This window comes from Lactuca virosa, chromosome 7 (genome assembly GCF_052849685.1).
Source record: "Lactuca virosa cultivar CGN04683 chromosome 7, Lactuca_virosa_CGN04683_v6, whole genome shotgun sequence".
NCBI lineage: Eukaryota > Viridiplantae > Streptophyta > Magnoliopsida > Asterales > Asteraceae > Lactuca > Lactuca virosa.
Window position 1 is genome coordinate 7,301,391 of NC_136432.1, and position 19,283 is coordinate 7,320,673.

The 19,283-nt window shown below is 34.6% G+C and overlaps 2 protein-coding genes across 2 annotated transcripts; one reads left to right on the forward strand and one right to left on the reverse strand.

Moving 5' to 3' along the window:
- Positions 1 to 7,020: 7,020 nt before the first annotated feature.
- On the reverse strand, positions 7,021 to 8,184 carry LOC145126364 (protein FAR1-RELATED SEQUENCE 5-like). Its single transcript, XM_079061743.1, has one exon. The coding sequence runs from the start codon at positions 8,182 to 8,184 to the stop codon at positions 7,021 to 7,023; it is 1,164 nt and encodes a 387-aa protein (XP_078917869.1).
- A 4,570-nt stretch (positions 8,185 to 12,754) lies between these two features.
- On the forward strand, positions 12,755 to 14,642 carry LOC145125186 (gibberellin 20-oxidase-like protein). Its single transcript, XM_079060678.1, has 2 exons — positions 12,755 to 13,137; positions 13,810 to 14,642. The coding sequence occupies exons 1-2, from the start codon at positions 12,773 to 12,775 to the stop codon at positions 14,429 to 14,431; spliced, it is 987 nt and encodes a 328-aa protein (XP_078916804.1). The 5' UTR covers positions 12,755 to 12,772; the 3' UTR covers positions 14,432 to 14,642.
- The last annotated feature ends 4,641 nt before the right edge of the window (positions 14,643 to 19,283 follow it).

The following is a 19,283-nucleotide window of genomic DNA, read 5'->3' on the forward strand; positions in this document are numbered from 1 at the left end:
ACGCTGGAGCGTTAGAGCGGCAATGAAAAATATGTGGCTGAGGTTAAATCTCAAGATCTATATATATATATATATATATATATATATATATATATATATATATATATATATATATATATATATAGGCTAATGACATAAAAGCCCTTGAGTTTCTAGAAATATTTGGTTTTACCCTTTGATGACTTTTATGTTTATTAAAGCTTGAAGTTTATGTAAATTTTATCATTTTCACCCTTTTAACAGGTTGCCCGGTTGGGTAACCGATTACCTAAACACGTGTGCGCCACATAAGCAATATTGGTCTGACGAAGAGCCATATGGATGTTGAGGTGGCTTCGGTTCTTATTCTTTAAAAACAAGCAATTAGAAGTGGAAAAGGTGACGACAGGTTTCGAACTACCAACCTCCTAGCCAACAATCGAAGCCACTTTACGCTTTTAAAGATACAAAAACGTTTTTGTATCTTTTTAAACATAATTTTTATTTTTAAAGATGTTTTTGTATCTTAAAAAACTTAATTTTCATTTTTAAAAACATATTTATAGTTTTAAAATCGTATTTATATCTTTAAAAATATTCATAATATATAAATACGTTTGTAAAGGTATACAAACATGCATGTACATATTTAATTCTTTCAAAATCATATTTATATGTATTTACACATATTAAAAACATATTTATATGTTTTTATACAATTTAAGAACGCATTTATATGTTTATATGTTTTTACATTGTATTTATATGTTACTGACATATTTATACATATTAAAAACATATGTATATGTTTTTATACAATTTAAGAACATATTTATAAAAATAACAATAATAATAATAATAATAATAATAATAATAATAATAATAATATATTACTGAAAATAATAATAATAATAATAATCAAAGTGATAATAACTGTAATATGAGTTAGATGTATTATATTTAGTACGGAAGGAGTGGTTAACCAAAGTTCGTTTCAGCTTAGTGGTAATGCGCTTAGGTTGGGTAAGAGAGGTCGGGTATTCGAATCTCTTTGTATCGTTGTTCTCTGTAACACCCAATTTTTTTCAAAACAATTTTTCATTTCAAAACATACTTTCCACCACATAAAAATCACAAAATCATAATAAATCTCTGTATCATCACAAAACATGTCCCAAGATCTCATATAAATAAATCCTCTCTCGTGTGTACGAATCATGTCGGCGCCTTCCCACGATCCTCACTAGTACCTGAAACACATCACACAACAACTGTAAGCATAAAAGCTTAGTGAGTTCCCCAATATACCACATACCACACATACGCCACTCGAGGCTACAATACGACCCTCCGGTCCGATGTGTCTCAGCGGGACCCTCCAGTCCCGTAGCTCGTTGGACCCTTTGGTCCGGTCATAGCTCGTTGGACCCTTCGGTCCGGTCTGTATCGTTGGACCCTTCGGTCCGGTCTATATCGTTGGACCCTCCGGTCCGGTCTATATCGTTGGACCCTCCGGTCCGGTCTATATCGTTGGACCCTCCGGTCCGGTCTATACAAAACATAGCATACATATAACACAATGCACATAATCTCATACATACACATAGCATAAAAGACCCTCTGGTCTACACATAAATACCACTCTAGGTAATGTATAGTGAGAAGACTCACCTCGGATGTCTCGGATAATATCCCGCCTGTGTATATACTGATCTAGCCTCTGCCTATACACATAACATAATCATCTCAATCAATCACAGCTCTCTAGGCTAAACTAGACTCTCACATGTCCTCTAAGAAGGCTAAAAGGCTATTTTACCCTTCAAACAGTCCACGAGTTCCATTGTTGACCAAACCCTAAAAGTCAACAAAAGTCAACGGTCAACTCTTGACCAGACTCGCTGAGTGCATAAATGTGACTCGGCGAGTTCAGTCGTGAACTCGAGTCCTCTATTCCCCCTCTGACTCACTGAGTCATTCCCCCAACTCGGCAAGTCACTCACTGAGTGATTCACGGGGAAACCCTAACCCTACTCGCCGAGTCTGCCCTTGGACTCGGCGAGTTCATGTCATGCACAAACTCAAATGACCTCCTGAGGTCAGATCTGTTCCTTAGAACCATAGATCTGACCTTCCCAAGCCTGATAATCACGTAAAGCTTGGATCTTGACACTCATGTGACGCCTAGGAGGCTTTACTTGGTGATTTAGCCCCAAAAACAACAACCTGAGCTCATTGCCTTCATAGCTCAACATAAAGCAAGCTGGAATAAGCTCTTTAGACCACTATGGGTCCAGATCCGAAGTCTCAAAGTGAATAGGGGCCATATTCTCACAACTCCTTCCAATAAAAGACATAAAAACTCTACATCTATGGATTCCTTCAACAAAACAGATAAAGGGGCGACATAATACCTCAAAGATGAAGTCTTTTGCTCGAAATCCCCAGATGCACAACCTCCTTGGTCTCCTCCAAGCTGAAATCACCTCCTTCTTGCAAGAATCAATCACAAAGATCAAGAAATGGCTCCTTTCCTCTCACAAACGCTCTAGCTCTTTTAGGGTTTCTCTCTGGGGTTTGGTAGCCGCAAGTGACGGCCCTAAGGGCCTTTAAATAGGTCCCAAACCCAAGAAATTAGGGTTTCATTAAACAGCGTGGACTCGCCGAGTCCACGTATGGACTCGCCGAGTCCAGTTATTAATCCAGTCTAACAATGCGCGGCTCTACTCGGCGAGTCTAAGCGCCTACTCGCCGAGTCCCTCTCCAAAACTCAAAAATAATTAGATAAATACAGTACCTGGAAATCCGGATGTTACATTCTCATTTCCTTCCCTTTTAAATAAGATAAGGAGCTCAGGGACGGAGCTTGTATAGGGCCAGGAGGGTTGTGCCCCCCCCCCCTATTTTTTCATAACTAGCCCTTAACTATTAAAATTTTTACATATTAGGCCTAAAACTATAAATTTTGACTTTGCCCCCCCCCCCCTGTTCTTTAATTTTTATACGTATTATTTCCGGCCCCCCAAATCAACACTTCAAGCTCCGTCACTGAAGGAGCTGTCAGCCCCTAGCCTAACAGTGCTTATGTGGCGCGACACGTGTTTAGGTTGTAAACGTAAATATTGTAACAAAATAATTTGTTTTATATATTTTTAGTATGGTTGTTAGGCTTGATAATCAAGCATTTGTGTCCTGTAATTAAGGCAGAATCTTTGCCTTAATCTGATTCCCTCACTGCTGCAGGAAAACCTCTTGAAGACTATGAACTTATTCAACGCATTCTTGGTGGTCTCGGTGCCGAGTTCAAAGAATTTCTCACCTCTATGTCCTCATCACATATCCGACAGTCACTCAATCTTGATGAACTGACGGAATTGCTTCTTAAAGAAGTAATGTTACAACAAAAATTTGCAATTCCAGTTGAGCAGGCTACAGCCCTAGTTGCAACTAAAACCTCCTCTTCTCAACCCCACTCATCATCTCGTCCCAATAACAACGGGAATGGTAATAGGGGGAACCGTGGTCGTGATAACCCTAATTCTGGTAGAGGCGGCAATCATGGAAGAAATAATTGGGTTGGACAACAATGGAGCAACAATTATGGTCGAAATTATAGAGGTGCACGTGGTGGTGGTCACACAAGAGGATCATTCAGAGGAGGAAGTTCTCATGGCAGGGGAATTTTACCCACTCCATCTAACGTGGGGCACTTTCCTGACTACGATTCTCCATGCCAACTTTGCTATCAGTATGGACATGATGCGAGAGTTTGTGCACAACGCAACAATGTTGCATACTTCTCACAATCTGAACCTTATGTCTTGGATTCGGGTGCTACAAACCACATGACACCGGATCCCTCTAGTTTGTCCGAGTATTCTCATTACTCGGCACCGAGACCACTAAGAATGGTTACCCAACCTGTTAAAAGGGTGAAAATGAAAAAAATATATATATATATATATATATATATATATATATATATATATAGGTTCCGTTGAGATTTTAAAAAAAATAGAGATCTTGAGATTCAACCTCAGCCACATATTTCAAATCTGCCGCTCTAACCCTCCGTCGTACCGACAAAAAAGACATGTTATAATCATAAATGATTATATAGTGTTGTCCGTTCCTTTATCCTCCGCCACCATCCCCACCACACAACCGCCACCACCACCTCTGACACCATCCGACCCCACCACTGCCACCTCCTTCACTTATACCACAGCCACCTCTGTCACCAAATGTCATAATCATATATGATTATTCAGTCTGTGAACAGACATATATGTATAATCATTTATGATTAGACATGTACGTATAAATATGTATATTCATATATGATTATATCTCTCTGCCATATAATAATTTATGATTAGGCTTAACTCGCTGCTACTATTATACTGGAGCGTTAGAGCGGCAAAAAAGAAATATGTTGCTGAGGTTGAATCACAAGATCTCTATTTTTTTAATCTCAAGTGAACCGTCCCCTATATATATATATATATATATATATATATATATATATATATATATATATATATATATATATATATATATATATATATGGGAAAAGTGAATATACCCTTAAGGGTATATAAGGTTAGATACCCAATGCTTAAAACTACGTAGTTTTGATTGGTGGTTTAATTTAATTGAAAAAAATAACAATTTCCTTAAACACTATTGTTTCCTTATTGAAAAAAAAATAACAACTAAAAGTCGATCCCTATTGCTTCCATAATCGCCTATTACCTTTAGCCGGTTGTGAATTTTTTTCCCGTAGGTTGCCGTCATAACTTTAGGATTTGAATAGTATTTTATTGTTTTATTTTTTCTCCCACATGATGTATGCATATTAGGCTATATATAGCCTTTATTAAGATGAATACAAAGTAATTAAGATGAATACAAAGTAATGAAGTCTTTTGTTCTCACTTTTCACAGTTAACTCATTTGTGGATAAAAGTTATTTCTTTTTTTTTCTCTGTGAAGTCATATTTGAGAAGCACATCAACACAGTTTATTTATTTTTGGTCCTCTTTGCTCTACAAATGCTTGATCGATTCTTTCTCCATCTTTTTTTTATTTCCTTTTTTTAAAACTAGAGTTTGATGTAGTCAAACACATGTAATAGTTGAAAGTTAGGATCAGTAACATCAACTATGAATTCAACTTCATCAACTCAATAAATTAAGCAATTGTAGTCCCCTGCCATGGACAGGGGGAAAATCGTCCAACAAGGCAAGATTGTTCTTATGTGTTTAACTTTAATTTTTGTCTTGTAATTGGTATTTTTCTAATTATATTATTTGGTTTTTTAATCGTACAACAGGAACATGTTTTTATACACCATGAGCTTGCCCATTTGGTTCACAGTGCTGGTAATCTTGACACTCAATTTCACTTTTGATTTTCAAATTCATTATGCTTGGTTGTGAAACTGATTTTATACAGGCAAGCAAGAACAACTGTGTCCTAATTCTTTATTTCATAACAGGTGGAGGTAGTAAATTACCAAATAGCCCTCTTGCTGTACCTCTGGTTATTGGACATGCTCCATTGAGACACAAACTTAATATTTTAATCATGCTACTCAGCTACTGTTACAGATCCAATCAATAGTTACATACTTCTATTAAGATATTAAACATTGCGATTTTTATGAAAAAAAAGTACTGATTTTTATTCATTTATTTTTCCAGACAATTCATGCAGGTTTTGGAGAGAGCTATTTATCATCTGTTTTGTTTGAGAAGTTGAGGAAAGAAGTAGAAGAAATGCAACCAATTTCAGTTGATGATTTGTTAAAAGACAATAAGCAATGTAATATTTATGTTTCCCAAACTGATAAACTCAATACCATTTATCATGAATTTCCAGTTTCTTATAAAAAACATGCCAAACAGCCAATGATTGAGGTCCATGTGGGTGAGAAAATCAGAAAAGACATAATTAAGAAGCATCAATAATAACACAAATCATAAACAATCAACAAATTTCATTGGAAAACATTAAAATTGTTAAGAAACATCAATAATTTCCAGATTACTCATACATTGTTTGTGTCTAAAACATGAAAAAGGTGCAGTTAACCAAGAAAAATGTTATGAAGTATCTAGTTTTTCTTTTGCCCACAGAAACAACACATCTCATCATTATGTCTCTTGCAACGATTCATCTGCCTGATATATGAAAAAAATAAAAAATTGTTAATATAATCATTAGAGTTCGTTTTTAATCATTAAATTATTATTATAATTACCTTTCTTTTTGAACAACTAGTAGCATAATGACCCAATCCTTGACAGTAAGAGCATGTTCGTTTTTTAGGGGCTTCTAAAGAAGACTTGATTCTGCTTGCAAGTTTAGGACGCCCTTTTGTAGTAGTTGGACCAAGAGGATCCCGGATAGATAACTGTGGCATCATATCTACTTGCGAAACTCCCATACAAGAACTTTGAGATGCATTCTCTAAAGGCATAGATTTTTTTCGATTGACTTGATCATCTAAAAGACTTATCAATATCGTATTGAGTTTTTGTATCTCCGAAGGAGAGTCCCTTGCTTGTTCAATTAGTTTAGTAAAATTCGAACGAACACAAAATAATGTGTAGGCACTAACTCCATTTTGATTATTTATTTCTCCGAGTCCGATACTAACACTACCCAGTTTGTACCTAGCTTCAAGGGTCCATCGCGGTAAAATATAGTGACTCGGCAGTTCTTGAACATGCTTCTTCTTCATCACATATAAGCTATGTTTGCATAAAATCCCATTTGTCTCATACATACAACACGAACATGTGACGCTGACTTGATTTAAAGAACGAAAGGTAACAATACGCCAATATTTTTTATCAACATCCAATTGCCCAACTCTATATGTGCTTTCTTCTGTAGTTTTTGTTAGAGTCTCATGAGTCAAATTGGTAATAGCTTCGGTCCATTCTTTTTTGAAAGTATCAAACATCTTTCTAGTATAACATTGACCTGCTTTTGCTTCGATTGGATGCACTGAAGAAAGAACCGGCCTCGAGTTCATAGTCTTGAAGTCTTCATCTTCTTCGGCAGCCCTTCGTGACTCAATTGCCTTGTCGTATTGCACAACGAATTATTCAACATGGTCCTCGAGTTAACAAAACCATCAAAAAATGAATTGATACTTTCACTCCGCCCGGTTGTGGTCATACCAGCAAAGAAAATATCCTTCAAGAAGGGTTTAGCCCAATGTATACGTTGGTTATGCATGTCACTAATCCAACAATTGCTTTCCAGTTCATACTTAATACGCATATCTTCCCATATTGCTTCAAATTGTTCAATGCTGTCACTATTTACCCATTGTCTGTGTGTTTCTTGAAAATCACTGTAACGGGAAACATACGATCGAAGGTGCTCAGTTTCATGCTTCCTGATATGCCATGAACAAAAACGATGTCGAGTCTTTGGAAACACTTTTTTTATTGCATTGCCCATCGCTTTGTCTTGATCGGTAATAATTGTCTTCGGATACTTGCCAAACATACATTTGAGGAAATGTTCAAATAACCATTCAAATGTCTCTTCCTTTTCGTTTTCAAGCAATGCTCCACCAAAAAGTATAAATTGTCCATGATGATTCACCCCAGTAAAAGGAGCAAAAGGCATCTTGAATTTGTTAGTCATATAAGTGACATCAAACACAATAACATCTTTGAATTTTGTATAGGCATCTCTTGATCTACCATCAACCCAAAAGATATTTCTAGGATACCCATCATCAGACAAATCCACGGCAAAATATTGGTCACTGTCAACTAACGTTTTATCTTGAAAATGTTTTATAAGTCCATAGAACTCCTTTCCTCTATGTTGTTTTCGATGCTCAGATAAGACATCAGCACATTGCTTTGAAGTTACATCAGCTACATTTGAGGTTTTCATTGTATTAACAGCCTTTTTAATTTGAGAAGGTTTCAACCCTGCTTGACCAAATTGCACCATAAGAGATTTACCTTCTATTGAACGATGGAAATTGCTATGAGATCGATGCTTCATCACCTTCGTAGGTGTCATGGTCAAGTCGTGATTGTGTGTGTCATTAAACGAGTCCACCAACCACTTCCCATCCTCCTGTCTTGTTATTCGAAGTTTTGCTTGGCATCCTGTTCTAACATCTCTACGACGTTTTTTCTCATTTTCACTTGAAGCATTTTTGTCCATCCGTTTGAAACCTTCTTTGTTGCATACATATATCTTCCGAAAAGGCTAATTTGTTTTAGGATTTTTAACTGTGTCATCTCTACGTATTCCAAAGCCATGCAAAAAAGAATAATCATTATAAAATGTATAGGCATCATCGGGTGTATCAAAAACTTTTCCCAGTATCCTTTCATCATTAACATCATCTTCGTCAAATTCAATGTTCACTCCGAAATCGTTAAGTTCTTCAGATTCATATGTTGCTTCTACAAAATCATTTGTATCAACATTTTCATTTATATACGGCTCTATAGCCTGATCAGATGCTTCTGTTTCAAACATCATAACCTGCACAAAACCACACGTAAAAGACAATAAGAACTTGACCCTATTAATGCCATTCCAGTAACTTTTTAGAGATGGTCTAACATTTTCATTATATCAAAAGCAATAAATTATACTAAATTTGATCAAACAGCATGGATAATAATAGAACATATGAAATAAAAATTTCCGTTGATAAACAATCGGAACTAGAAAACATATGCAAAATTAATACTTAAAAGTGAAATCAATGGTAAATTGTGAATTGCTTTGCCTATGAATTTGAACGAGAAAATTAACACCAAAATTTTTCGACTAATATGATACACCAAAAAATTAACACCAAATTTTATCTATAAATTGTTTTGCCTATGAATTTCGATTTCTTTGTAATCGTTTTTGAAGAATCTGAAATTTTACATTAAATAGTTAAATACCATCATCACAATAAAAATATAAAATTTTTATATCAATTGGTTAAAGATTTAGAAGGGTGTAAATTACATAATTTATGACTAAATCCTTTTGATAATGATTTATGTAACTAATAAAAGAATAAAAAAACACTTGCAATATATATATATATATATATATATATATATATATATATATATATATATATATATATACATTGGATGAACCATGCGAGAGAATTTAAGAATACTATATTCAAGAACTTAAATACTCAAATTGATAACAATAACTAATTAACAATGAATTGAATTTTATAATAAAGAAAAAGATAATGAATGAAGTAGCACGAACCTGTGATGCAAGAATGACGGCAACATACGGGAAAAAAATACACAACCGGCTAAAGGTAATAGGCGATTATGGAAGCAATAGGGATCGACTTTTACTTTTAGTTGTTATTTTTTTTCAATAAGGAAACAATAGTGTTTAAGGAAATTGTTATTTTTTTCAATTAAATTAAATCACCAATCAAAACTACGTAGTTTTAAGCATTGGGTACCTAACCTTATATACCCTTAAGGGTATATTCACTTTTCCCTATATATATATATATATATATATATATATATATATATATATATATATATATATATATATATATATATATATATATATATTCAAGAGCTTTTAGGAATTAATATTCTCCCGCGGACTTTTTCGTGTAGATTTGTTTTTTTTAAAGTGACTTAAAGGCATTTAAGTGCATTAGCAAAAAATAATACCTCAAAAAAATGTCACATATGAAAGTTAGTTTTGACTAACTTATGCACTTCCGACGTTTGAGCATATATGCACTTTTCATAAGTGCACATTTTTTCGAGATTTTTTATTTTCGAACACATGTTTTTATGGCTAATTTAATGCCTTAAGTCACTTTTTATTGAAAAAATCACACGAAAAAGTGTACGGAGTTCGCTGGAAAATATTGGTTCGCAAAAAATCATTAATATATATATTATTTTTCAAAACCGAGACCACCAATATTTATCTAATGTTGCGTTTAAGAGAGATTAATACTTAAAAAAAAAGATTTGACGATTTTTTTTTTTGAAATTTGTATATATGCACATCTAAATATGCATGCATACATATTTATGTTTAATTTCTGTGTTTTTTTGACGTTTTCAAGTTGCGGTTTTTTTAATCTCTGCTATTAGAGTACCATTGTTGTGTTAGTTTTGAAAAATATTGAAAAAACAAAACAAAAATATGTCTGCATGCATACATGCACATTTAAAATAAAATAAAATAAAACCCTTCAAATATTTTTTAGGTTAGATATATGGCTTAGACGTATAATTTGGAAAATATTAGTGGTATTCTTGGTTTTGAAAAATAATAAGTCTCACAAATCTTTAGTTTCTCAAATATATATATATATATATATATATATATATATATATATATATATATATATATATATATATATATAGAGAGAGAGAGAGAGAGCTAGGTTCATTTGTTTAAACTAATTATTGTGTTATTGTATGCATAAATGTGGGCCAATCAAAATTAAATAATTAAATAAATAAATAAGGGTAATATAGTAAATTGTTTAGTAACTACCAAAAATAATCCCTATAATCAGGGATTCGTTTATTATTAACCCTATTAAAATCCACCTACACCGTAATAGGATCACACAGGTGAACTAAATCCTAAATCCGCCTCTTTCTTCCTCTCTGTGTCGTAGGTCACTTTCCTCATTGTCTCCATCACCGATTAATCGTTCTCCTCGCCACTGCTTCTTCCGCCTAATACCATTTACAGTTTCTGATGAAAATCAATGGCAGTGGCTCAATCTTCGTCGATCAATGAAGCATACTCGCCTCTCCCCTATCTTTACGCCGCCACCACTCAAGCTGCATCTCCCGCAGTCTTTTCCCCCAAACAAACCCTATAATTCCCCCTCCGAACCCCCAAACTCTCCAGAGATCATTGGCAGCTCCAGTATCGATTCAATCCAACAAGAATCCGAAGACTTATCTGTGATCCGCAATCAACTTCATCAAATTGAAGCCCAACAGTCCAATTTATTCGATCTCCTCGAGACGGCAGTTGGTTCAGCGAACTCGTTCGCGTATCTATGGCAAGTGTGTTGCGAGGTTTCTTGGTCGATTCTCGTTTCAGTCCTTAGAGAAAACCCTACCTTTGGTATTGATGATCGGTATGTCGATTCTCCCTTTTCTTTCAGTTTACTGATTTAATTTCCATTGAAATTGATGATCGGTATGTCGATTCTCAGCGGATTCATGATATAAATCCCTGTTTAATTAGTGGATTCAATTGTCTTTTGCTGTCACGAAGAGGGTAAGTCTGAAAAGGGTAAGTCTAAAGAAATAGGACACGAAGAGGATTCAGAGGGTAAACTTTTATCCCCATCTTCAAAAGAAGCCAAGCCGAGTTCTTATTGTCCGTCCTCAGCCACACCTGGAGTTCCCCTGTACCCTCTTCAGTTAGATGTTGTAAAGCATCTTGTGAAACTGTCACCAGTCAAGGCTGTTTTAGCATGTGTTTTTGGGAATTGTATTTTATATGGTGGCAATGACTACTCATCAACCATGTCAGGCTCGTTGACTAATGGGCCAGGGTCAGTCCAGAAGCATGATGCTGATAGATTGTTCTTTGAGTTTGCACTTGATCAATCCGAGAGGTTACTTTTATCTTTTCTCCATATATAACTGAATTCAGTTAGTTGGTTACCCGATTTTGAATGCCATTTAACTTCTAATTCAGGTTTCCGACCTTGAATCGGTGGATACAAATACAAACTAATCTTCACCGAGTTTCAGAGGTAGCTGTAACTGCTGAGCATTCGGTTAATGATGGAATTGAGGCGAAAACTTCTGTGAAGAGGTTTCGGGAGCATGATAGTGATTCTGATTTAGAACATGATGAGTTGGTGGCGGTTGGCACCAGCAGCCTTTCTGTTCTTACAGACACTACAAATGAAAGTGGTATATGGCAAGATTCACCCAAGTCAGAAGTTGTTGAAATTGATACAACAGTTTTTCTCTCTTTTGGATGGGAGAATGAAAAACCGTATGAAAAAGCTGTTGAAAAATTTAAAGTTGTATCCAAAAATTTGTTATTAGTCGGTGTTGGCATTCTAATAGAATATCATTCTAATAGAAATATATATCCTGAAATTCATAGAGAATATGATTCTAACAGAATGTCATTCTAACAGAATAATATACATGGTTTTGTTTGTTATTAGTGAGTATTTCATTGTTATAGACTATTATATAAAGTTTTTACATTTTTAAGAATGTAATGAAAAATTTGAAGTTGTATCCAAAAATTTGTTATTAGTCGGTGTTAGCATTCTAATAGAATATCATTCTAATAGAAATATATATCCTGAAATTCCTAGAGAATATGATTCTAACAGAATGGCATTCGAACAGAATAAAATCGTGTTTAATTATAAAAATTACGTTATAATTAAAACTAAAGTAACTAAAAAATTAGAATTTTAAAATCAAGAGAATTAATTATCCCAAAAAATATGGAATTTTCCTTTTTTAAATTTATCTCAATTGTCTAAAATACCTTTAGAATGAAATTAGATGATATTTTTTCAACTATCTTTAATTTAATAATATGTATTAATCACTTTCTTAAAATAAGTAAAATGATTGGCCCACATTTATGCATAAAATAACACAATAATTAGTTTAAATAGAATAACCTAAGCCTATATATATATATATATATATATATATATATATATATATATATATATATATCCCTAAACCTACACGGCAGTGTTAAAACCTTTTTGGTAGGAATCTTTTAATTTGTCATTATGGTTTCAAATTCTTCTCTTGCAACAACTATAAACCTCCCATGTTTAGACCTTTCAAAGCTATTACTACCTTCATCTATATCATCTCTTTCTGAAGCATGTCATCACTGGGGTTTCTTCAATATTGTCAATCATGGGGTCTCCAAGGACCTTTATGAAAGTATCCATTCTTTCTCTAATCAATTCTTTGATCTCCCTAGTGAAACAAAGCTTAAACTTGGTCCTTCTTCTTGTATCAAAACTTACACTCCTCCATTCATTGCATCTCCTTACTTTGAAAGTTTGAAGGTTTGTGGACCAGATTTTCATTCATCAGCTCAAGATTCTATTGATGTGATCTTCGACGAAAAACCTCACGAATTCTGGTAAGGATGTTGATCTTTTGATTAAACCTTTGTAAGTGTGGGTTCATTGTCGTAGCAAAATTATCAATATAGTTTCAAAAATGAGTTTTATCACTGTGGAACGTATATGTTTCATTATAAGCTAACTATTTTGCTTGCATCTATATTGAAATTGGCAAAAAAATTCTTGAGCTTTCATTATGAACTATCCATTCTGTTGCAAAAGTACAAAAAAACTGTCAAAAGAAGGCTACAAGAATCTATAAACGGGTTTAAAAAGTTTTCAAGAATGATGAATGGATTTTTAATTGTAAATTATCCATATGTTAATATTGATAAAGCATAAAATATGTCGTGTAGTGATTGATATAGACATTTTTTAATGGTTAATTTGCAATTAAACTACAACCAATGTGCAGTCACTTGCCCACTGCACCAGCTCACTTTGTGTGTATGATTTGATATAGTATAATTTAGTGACAGTTTTTTTAAATTCTTAAAGCACCGCATAATATATAAGACAAGACTAAAAATATATATGTGGACCAAGACCACTCACGCAATTTGTAAAGGAGCTTTTTCCAAAAAGAGAAATAATAATGCATTTTGTAATCAATTAAATATTATGCACTTGTAATTAGTTGTAACTGATGTCTGATATGAACGATTATGTATTTTTGGTTGCTTTTATAGTGAGATATTAGAAGAGTATGGAAAGAGAATGACCAAACTGTCTAATAAGATCATGAAGATCGCGTTAATGATTCTAGGAGAAGAATTCGACACAAGATTTTATAATTCAGATTTCAAGAAGTGTCATGGTTATCTAAGGATAAACAGATATTCTCCACCAATGAAGTCAGAAGGAAAAGAAACCACTGAATTAGGTCTAGGGATGCATACTGATATGAGTTGTATAACTATTGTGTATCAAGACGATTCAGGAGGTTTACAGGTAAAATCTAAAGAAGATGGGAGATGGATGGACATTGCTCAAAGTGAAGGGACCTTAGTTGTAAATATAGGCGATTTGTTGCAAGCTTGGAGCAACAACAAACTCGTATCATCTGAACACAGAGTCGTCTTAAAGAAACCAGTCAATCGGCTTTCCATTGCTTTCTTTTGGTGTTTTGAAGACGAGAAGGTGATTTATGCTCCTAAAGAAGTTGTAGGGAACGGGAATATGAGATTCTATGAGCCATTTGTTTGCTCGGATTACTTGAAATTTAGAGAGAGCAACGAAGAAGGCAAGTTCGAAAAAGTTGGGTTTACAGTTAAAGATTTTGTCACAAATAATACCAAATCATCTGTATGAACCTACATATCAAACTGGATTCTGTACTTGAATGCATTACAGCGTAAATCGTTGGTAAATAGTTACTTCGTCTGGTTTATTATATATGTATAGTTGATTACGTACGATTGTTATTGTTTTCAAGAAAATTTCAAGCATGCATATTGTATAAATTTCAGTAGTGTTTATAGAAACTCTTAAAGAAATAATCGCATCACTTATGTTTGTAACCTGTTTAAGACATAGTGGTTTACTATTATTTATTCGATTTTAATTAAATTAACCACCATCCATCACTTTTAACGTTGATGCATTAAACAAGTTATTTAACCATTTTTATGCATATTACCTAATCCGATTAAGATTAAGCAATTAGTGGGCATAAATGGAGAAACTGATTATATATATATATATATATATATATATATATATATATATATATATATATATATATATATATATATATATATATATATATAATACATTTCCCAGTAAGTGTTTGGTGTCATGGAAAGTAATGCTTTGTTTTGGTGCTTGCCTTTCATGCATATCCAATACAAAATCAAGTGCTTTACTTGTAGATTGTGGAGATCTTCTCACTTGTCTTTCATGATTATATATATATATATATATATATATATATATATATATATATATATATATATAATCATATATATATATATAATCATATATATATATATATATATATATATATATATATATATATATATATATATATATATATATATATATATATATATATATATGGGAGGGTTAATGCGAAAATATAAATAATTTGCGAAAACGCGAAAACAAGAAAAACATATGATATTGTGTCAACTCAACATTATAATTTGGAAAATAATTCATCCAAACTTTGAAATACATGATGATAATCGGTGATAGATGAGAAATTGTTTCATATTAGCAAAGTATGATTTTTAACATTTTTATTAGGAAAACATGAATTTAAAAATGATTAAGGATGTGAAATTTTTTTTTTATTAAAACCGTCTTTAAATCTATATTACCATAACACTATCCAATGTAATCTGTTTTTATACTACATGTGTTTGATTTTTATTTTTTTATACTACATGTGTTTGATTTTTATACTACATGTGTTTGATTTTTATAAGATAAAATATGTTTTCGCGTTTTCGCAAGATATTTATGTTTTCGCATGAACCTACTTCTCTATATATATATATATATATATATATATATATATATATATATATATATATATATATATATATATATATATATATACACACACAGATAGAGAGAGAGAGAGAAAGTGCAAATGCAATTGATAAAATGTGAGGGTTAAATATGTAATTCAATATTTGGTAAGTTAGGCTAACCGGAGCGGAACGAATTCCATGCGTGAAAATCCTATGTGGCACCCCAGGAGACGTGTGAACACCGCCCCCAGGGTCGGTGGGTTGGGTGTGACGTTAGTGGTAGGACGGATGAAGACGATGCATCTGATTGGTTATGAATCTGGCCCCTCACATTTTCCCTCTTTCTCTCTCTTTCTTTTTGCCCCTTCACTACCAACCCGACGGTGAACCATTTCCACACCCTGATGGGTTGGTTGTGGAATGGTAAAATATCTACGTGTCCTCACCTTCACTCACAAATCACCCTTGACCACTCCTCTTGACCTTATGTTTCTCCAGTCGCATAAAACACGTCGGGCGCACCAAACCCTCACCCCCATCGGACGCGTGTCGCCTTGTGATTAATTGTGTTTTTTTCATTTATTTTTTGTCATATTTTTTTTTCTTTGAAAAAAAATCTAAAAAACCAAAGTTCTTAAATTTTAATTTCGACAAAATGAGCATAATCATGAAAATTTGAAGAAAAAAAGTTCAAATTTTCCTTTTTATAAAAACCCAAAACATAAAAACTTATCCACAAGTCATGAAAATTTAAGGGATAATTACACTCACTATTCTAGTGACTTTGTAAAAATAAATTTATGAAGTGTTTATATTTTAATTTTAAAAATATTTATTTTATAAAATATAACAAAAAAAAATTTGTTTAAATTTAAAAAGACAAATGATAGATATATTCGTAATACTATTTAGTGAGTTTGTAAAATAAAAAATTTAAAAATATTATTGTTAAAGATATAAACGTATTGTTTCAACGATTATAACTTCTTATATAAAAAAAGACGTATAAATTTTCGTTCTCTAAATAAAAATCTTTTTAAAGGTTTATTATATATCATATATAATGAACTTTTTGAAAAGAAACTTAAAAAAAAATAAGGTTGTTTGGAAACCAAAATTTATTTTAAAATATTACAAGTTTTTTGTATTTTCTTTAAATGTCGACTATAGTATAATCCATAAAGAGATAATTCATAATAGTTATGATTCAAAAAAAATATGATGGAACATGTTTATAATCCTTAATTTGTTATAAGAAAAAAAATATTTTGATTTAAATATATTATGATCCTTAATCACATATTTTATGATCCTTAAATATTTTAATTCTCTACAAAATGTGCACAATCATGATGTAACGCCCGGTAATTCTAAGTTATTTATTTATTTAATTTTGTCACTTATTTAATTATGATGTTGGACTTGAAGACCTTGGGTTTGATCTTGATCTTTGGTCTTGGGGTACCGTAAGCAGGGCGTACCACCCATGTACGCGGGGCGTACACAAGTAAGTGGATCGCGGGTGTCATGCATGTACGCGCGTCGTACGTGTCTAAACCCAAAACCCTAATATTTAGGGTTTGAGCACTATTTAAAGAACATTATGTCTCAAGGATCCTTTCCATCAGTCTCCCTTTTGTCCATAATCAGCCTCCTCAAAACCCTAACTCCATTGTTCAGTGTTCTTGAGCTTAGAAAGTCATTTTGGGTGTATTTTGGTGCTTTTGAAGGAAGGAGATCATCTTGAAGCTTCATTGGAAGAGTGGGAGCTTGTAGATCCAGAACATCATCATCATCATTTGCCACTCTTTAGAGGTATAAAGTTCTGAACTTGATGTGTTATAGCTTAGATCTAGTTTTAGATTGATTTTGGTTAACTTTTAGTCCCATGAGTGAGTTTGGTGGTTTGATGCAATACCATAAGTTATGAGTTGCCCCTCTTGACGTTTTTGAGGTCTCTAAGTCTTAAAGTTAGCATCTTTTGGGTTGGATCTCACCCATGCATGAGTATGAGTTCATTTCATGGAAATAGAAGGTTATATTTCGAGTTTCGGTTCATTTGGGGCATGCAAAGTCACCAAGTTAGTGACTTTATGGTTCTAGACATTGATTATGACCCAGATATGTGGTTTGGACCCTTGAACTTAAGTAATAAGAGCTTAATGGAAAGATGGATTAATGGAGGAGTACGTTGGTCGTACAAGCCCGTAAGCGCAGCATACAAGCCAAGCAGCGAGTACGCTTATCGTACAGCTGAGTACGCCCCGCGTACTCATTCAGGGGGATTTTGCAAGTTGGGCTTTAGGTTTGGGCCACGTTTTGGGCTTAGAAGGTTAGGGTTTAGTTGGGCTATCTAATTTTGGGAGTTGTGAGCCAGAAATATTATTGGGCCTTAGCCTAAGGCGTATAAGATGGAATTGGGCCCAATTGGAAATTGGGCCATGATTGGGCCTTGATGGATTATTTGACTTTTGGGCCTATTAAATTGTGAAATTAGGCTTCAGTCTTGGACCAAGCTAGGCTAGGGGTAAATTGGTCTTTTTACCCCATGATGACATGCCCCTCAGAGTGGGCCTGGAATAAAGGTACTCACCAGTTAAGGATCTCCAGCGAGACCCGACCAGGCCCAGCATGGCCGCCCCAGCGGATCCCCAGCTACCAGACGCCCCATCGGACGACTGTGTGGAAGGCCCAGCCCCGCCAAGGGGCACTGATGTGACCTGGCTTCCGACCACCTAGAGGGTGAAGGCAGTGATCGTCTGAGAAAAACCTAAGAGGTCACAAAAGAGAGAAAGCCATCAGCCGTTCTCCGGGAGGAGGTCCCGGGAAAACGCTCCGACGATCAAGTTAGTAGTGTATTGGAGAGTAAGGGCTAAGAATCGAGAGAAATAACTTACTTCTCAAGGCGGAATGATGGTCCTTTTATACCGAGGATCCTCCTCGGTCCGTACGAGGAACAGGGACTGCGATCCCGACAATATCCGTTGTCCTTATTGGTGAGTCATGTTCCTCGTTGTGTCAGGCCCAACGATTGGTCCAGGCGATAATGCTCTGGATGTGCTCCTTGTCGTCTGGAGCCGTTATCCTTTGACTGTAGTGGAGGGTGGCCTTTTTCGGGAAAGGACCTTCCCCGCGGTCGTCCTGCTAGGGCGCCCGACAGCTGGTGGTTCCGCTGGGGTGCCTGGCAACTAGTACGGCCAAGGTGGGCCTGGCCAGGCCCCGCTGGGGATTCTCAGTTGGAGGTTCCTTGCTGGGGATTCTCAGTTGGAGGTTCCTTGCTGGGGATTCTCTTTTTCTCGGCTCGCTCTGAGGGGCTTGTCATCAAGTCCCCCAGTCCAGTAGTCATAGCGTTTGCTAGCTAGATATGATGTTCTTGACTTAACTGCTGGTATACGTGTCGCGTTCTTGTTTGGTCGTCACTTCATTTTCGACGATGTGACTTCTCGACGTGCGTGGTGGTTACGTCAGCCGTGTCATGGATTTCGAAAATCCCACTCTTTCCCATCTATAACTTGTAGAAAAGGTTTCCCTGATCTTTTACCTTCTTCTTTCGTTTATTCTTCCTTCTCTTCTTTTTTGATATCTCATTTATGGCTTCCCCAATGGGTTTGGTCCTTAGTTCTTCCGAGTTTTCCACTCTTTAGGAGGCTTACGGCCTAAGTCCGGCCGACGGAGTAAAGTTCCCG

Bases quoted from the DNA above. Each gene is read 5' to 3' on its own strand.
- LOC145126364 (XM_079061743.1), bottom strand. From the start codon at position 8,184: ATGGACAAAAATGCTTCAAGTGAAAATGAGAAAAAACGTCGTAGAGAT.
- LOC145125186 (XM_079060678.1), top strand. From the start codon at position 12,773: ATGGTTTCAAATTCTTCTCTTGCAACAACTATAAACCTCCCATGTTTA. The intron at 13,138-13,809 runs GTAAGGATGTTG...TTGCTTTTATAG, and splicing joins GAAAAACCTCACGAATTCTG to TGAGATATTAGAAGAGTATG.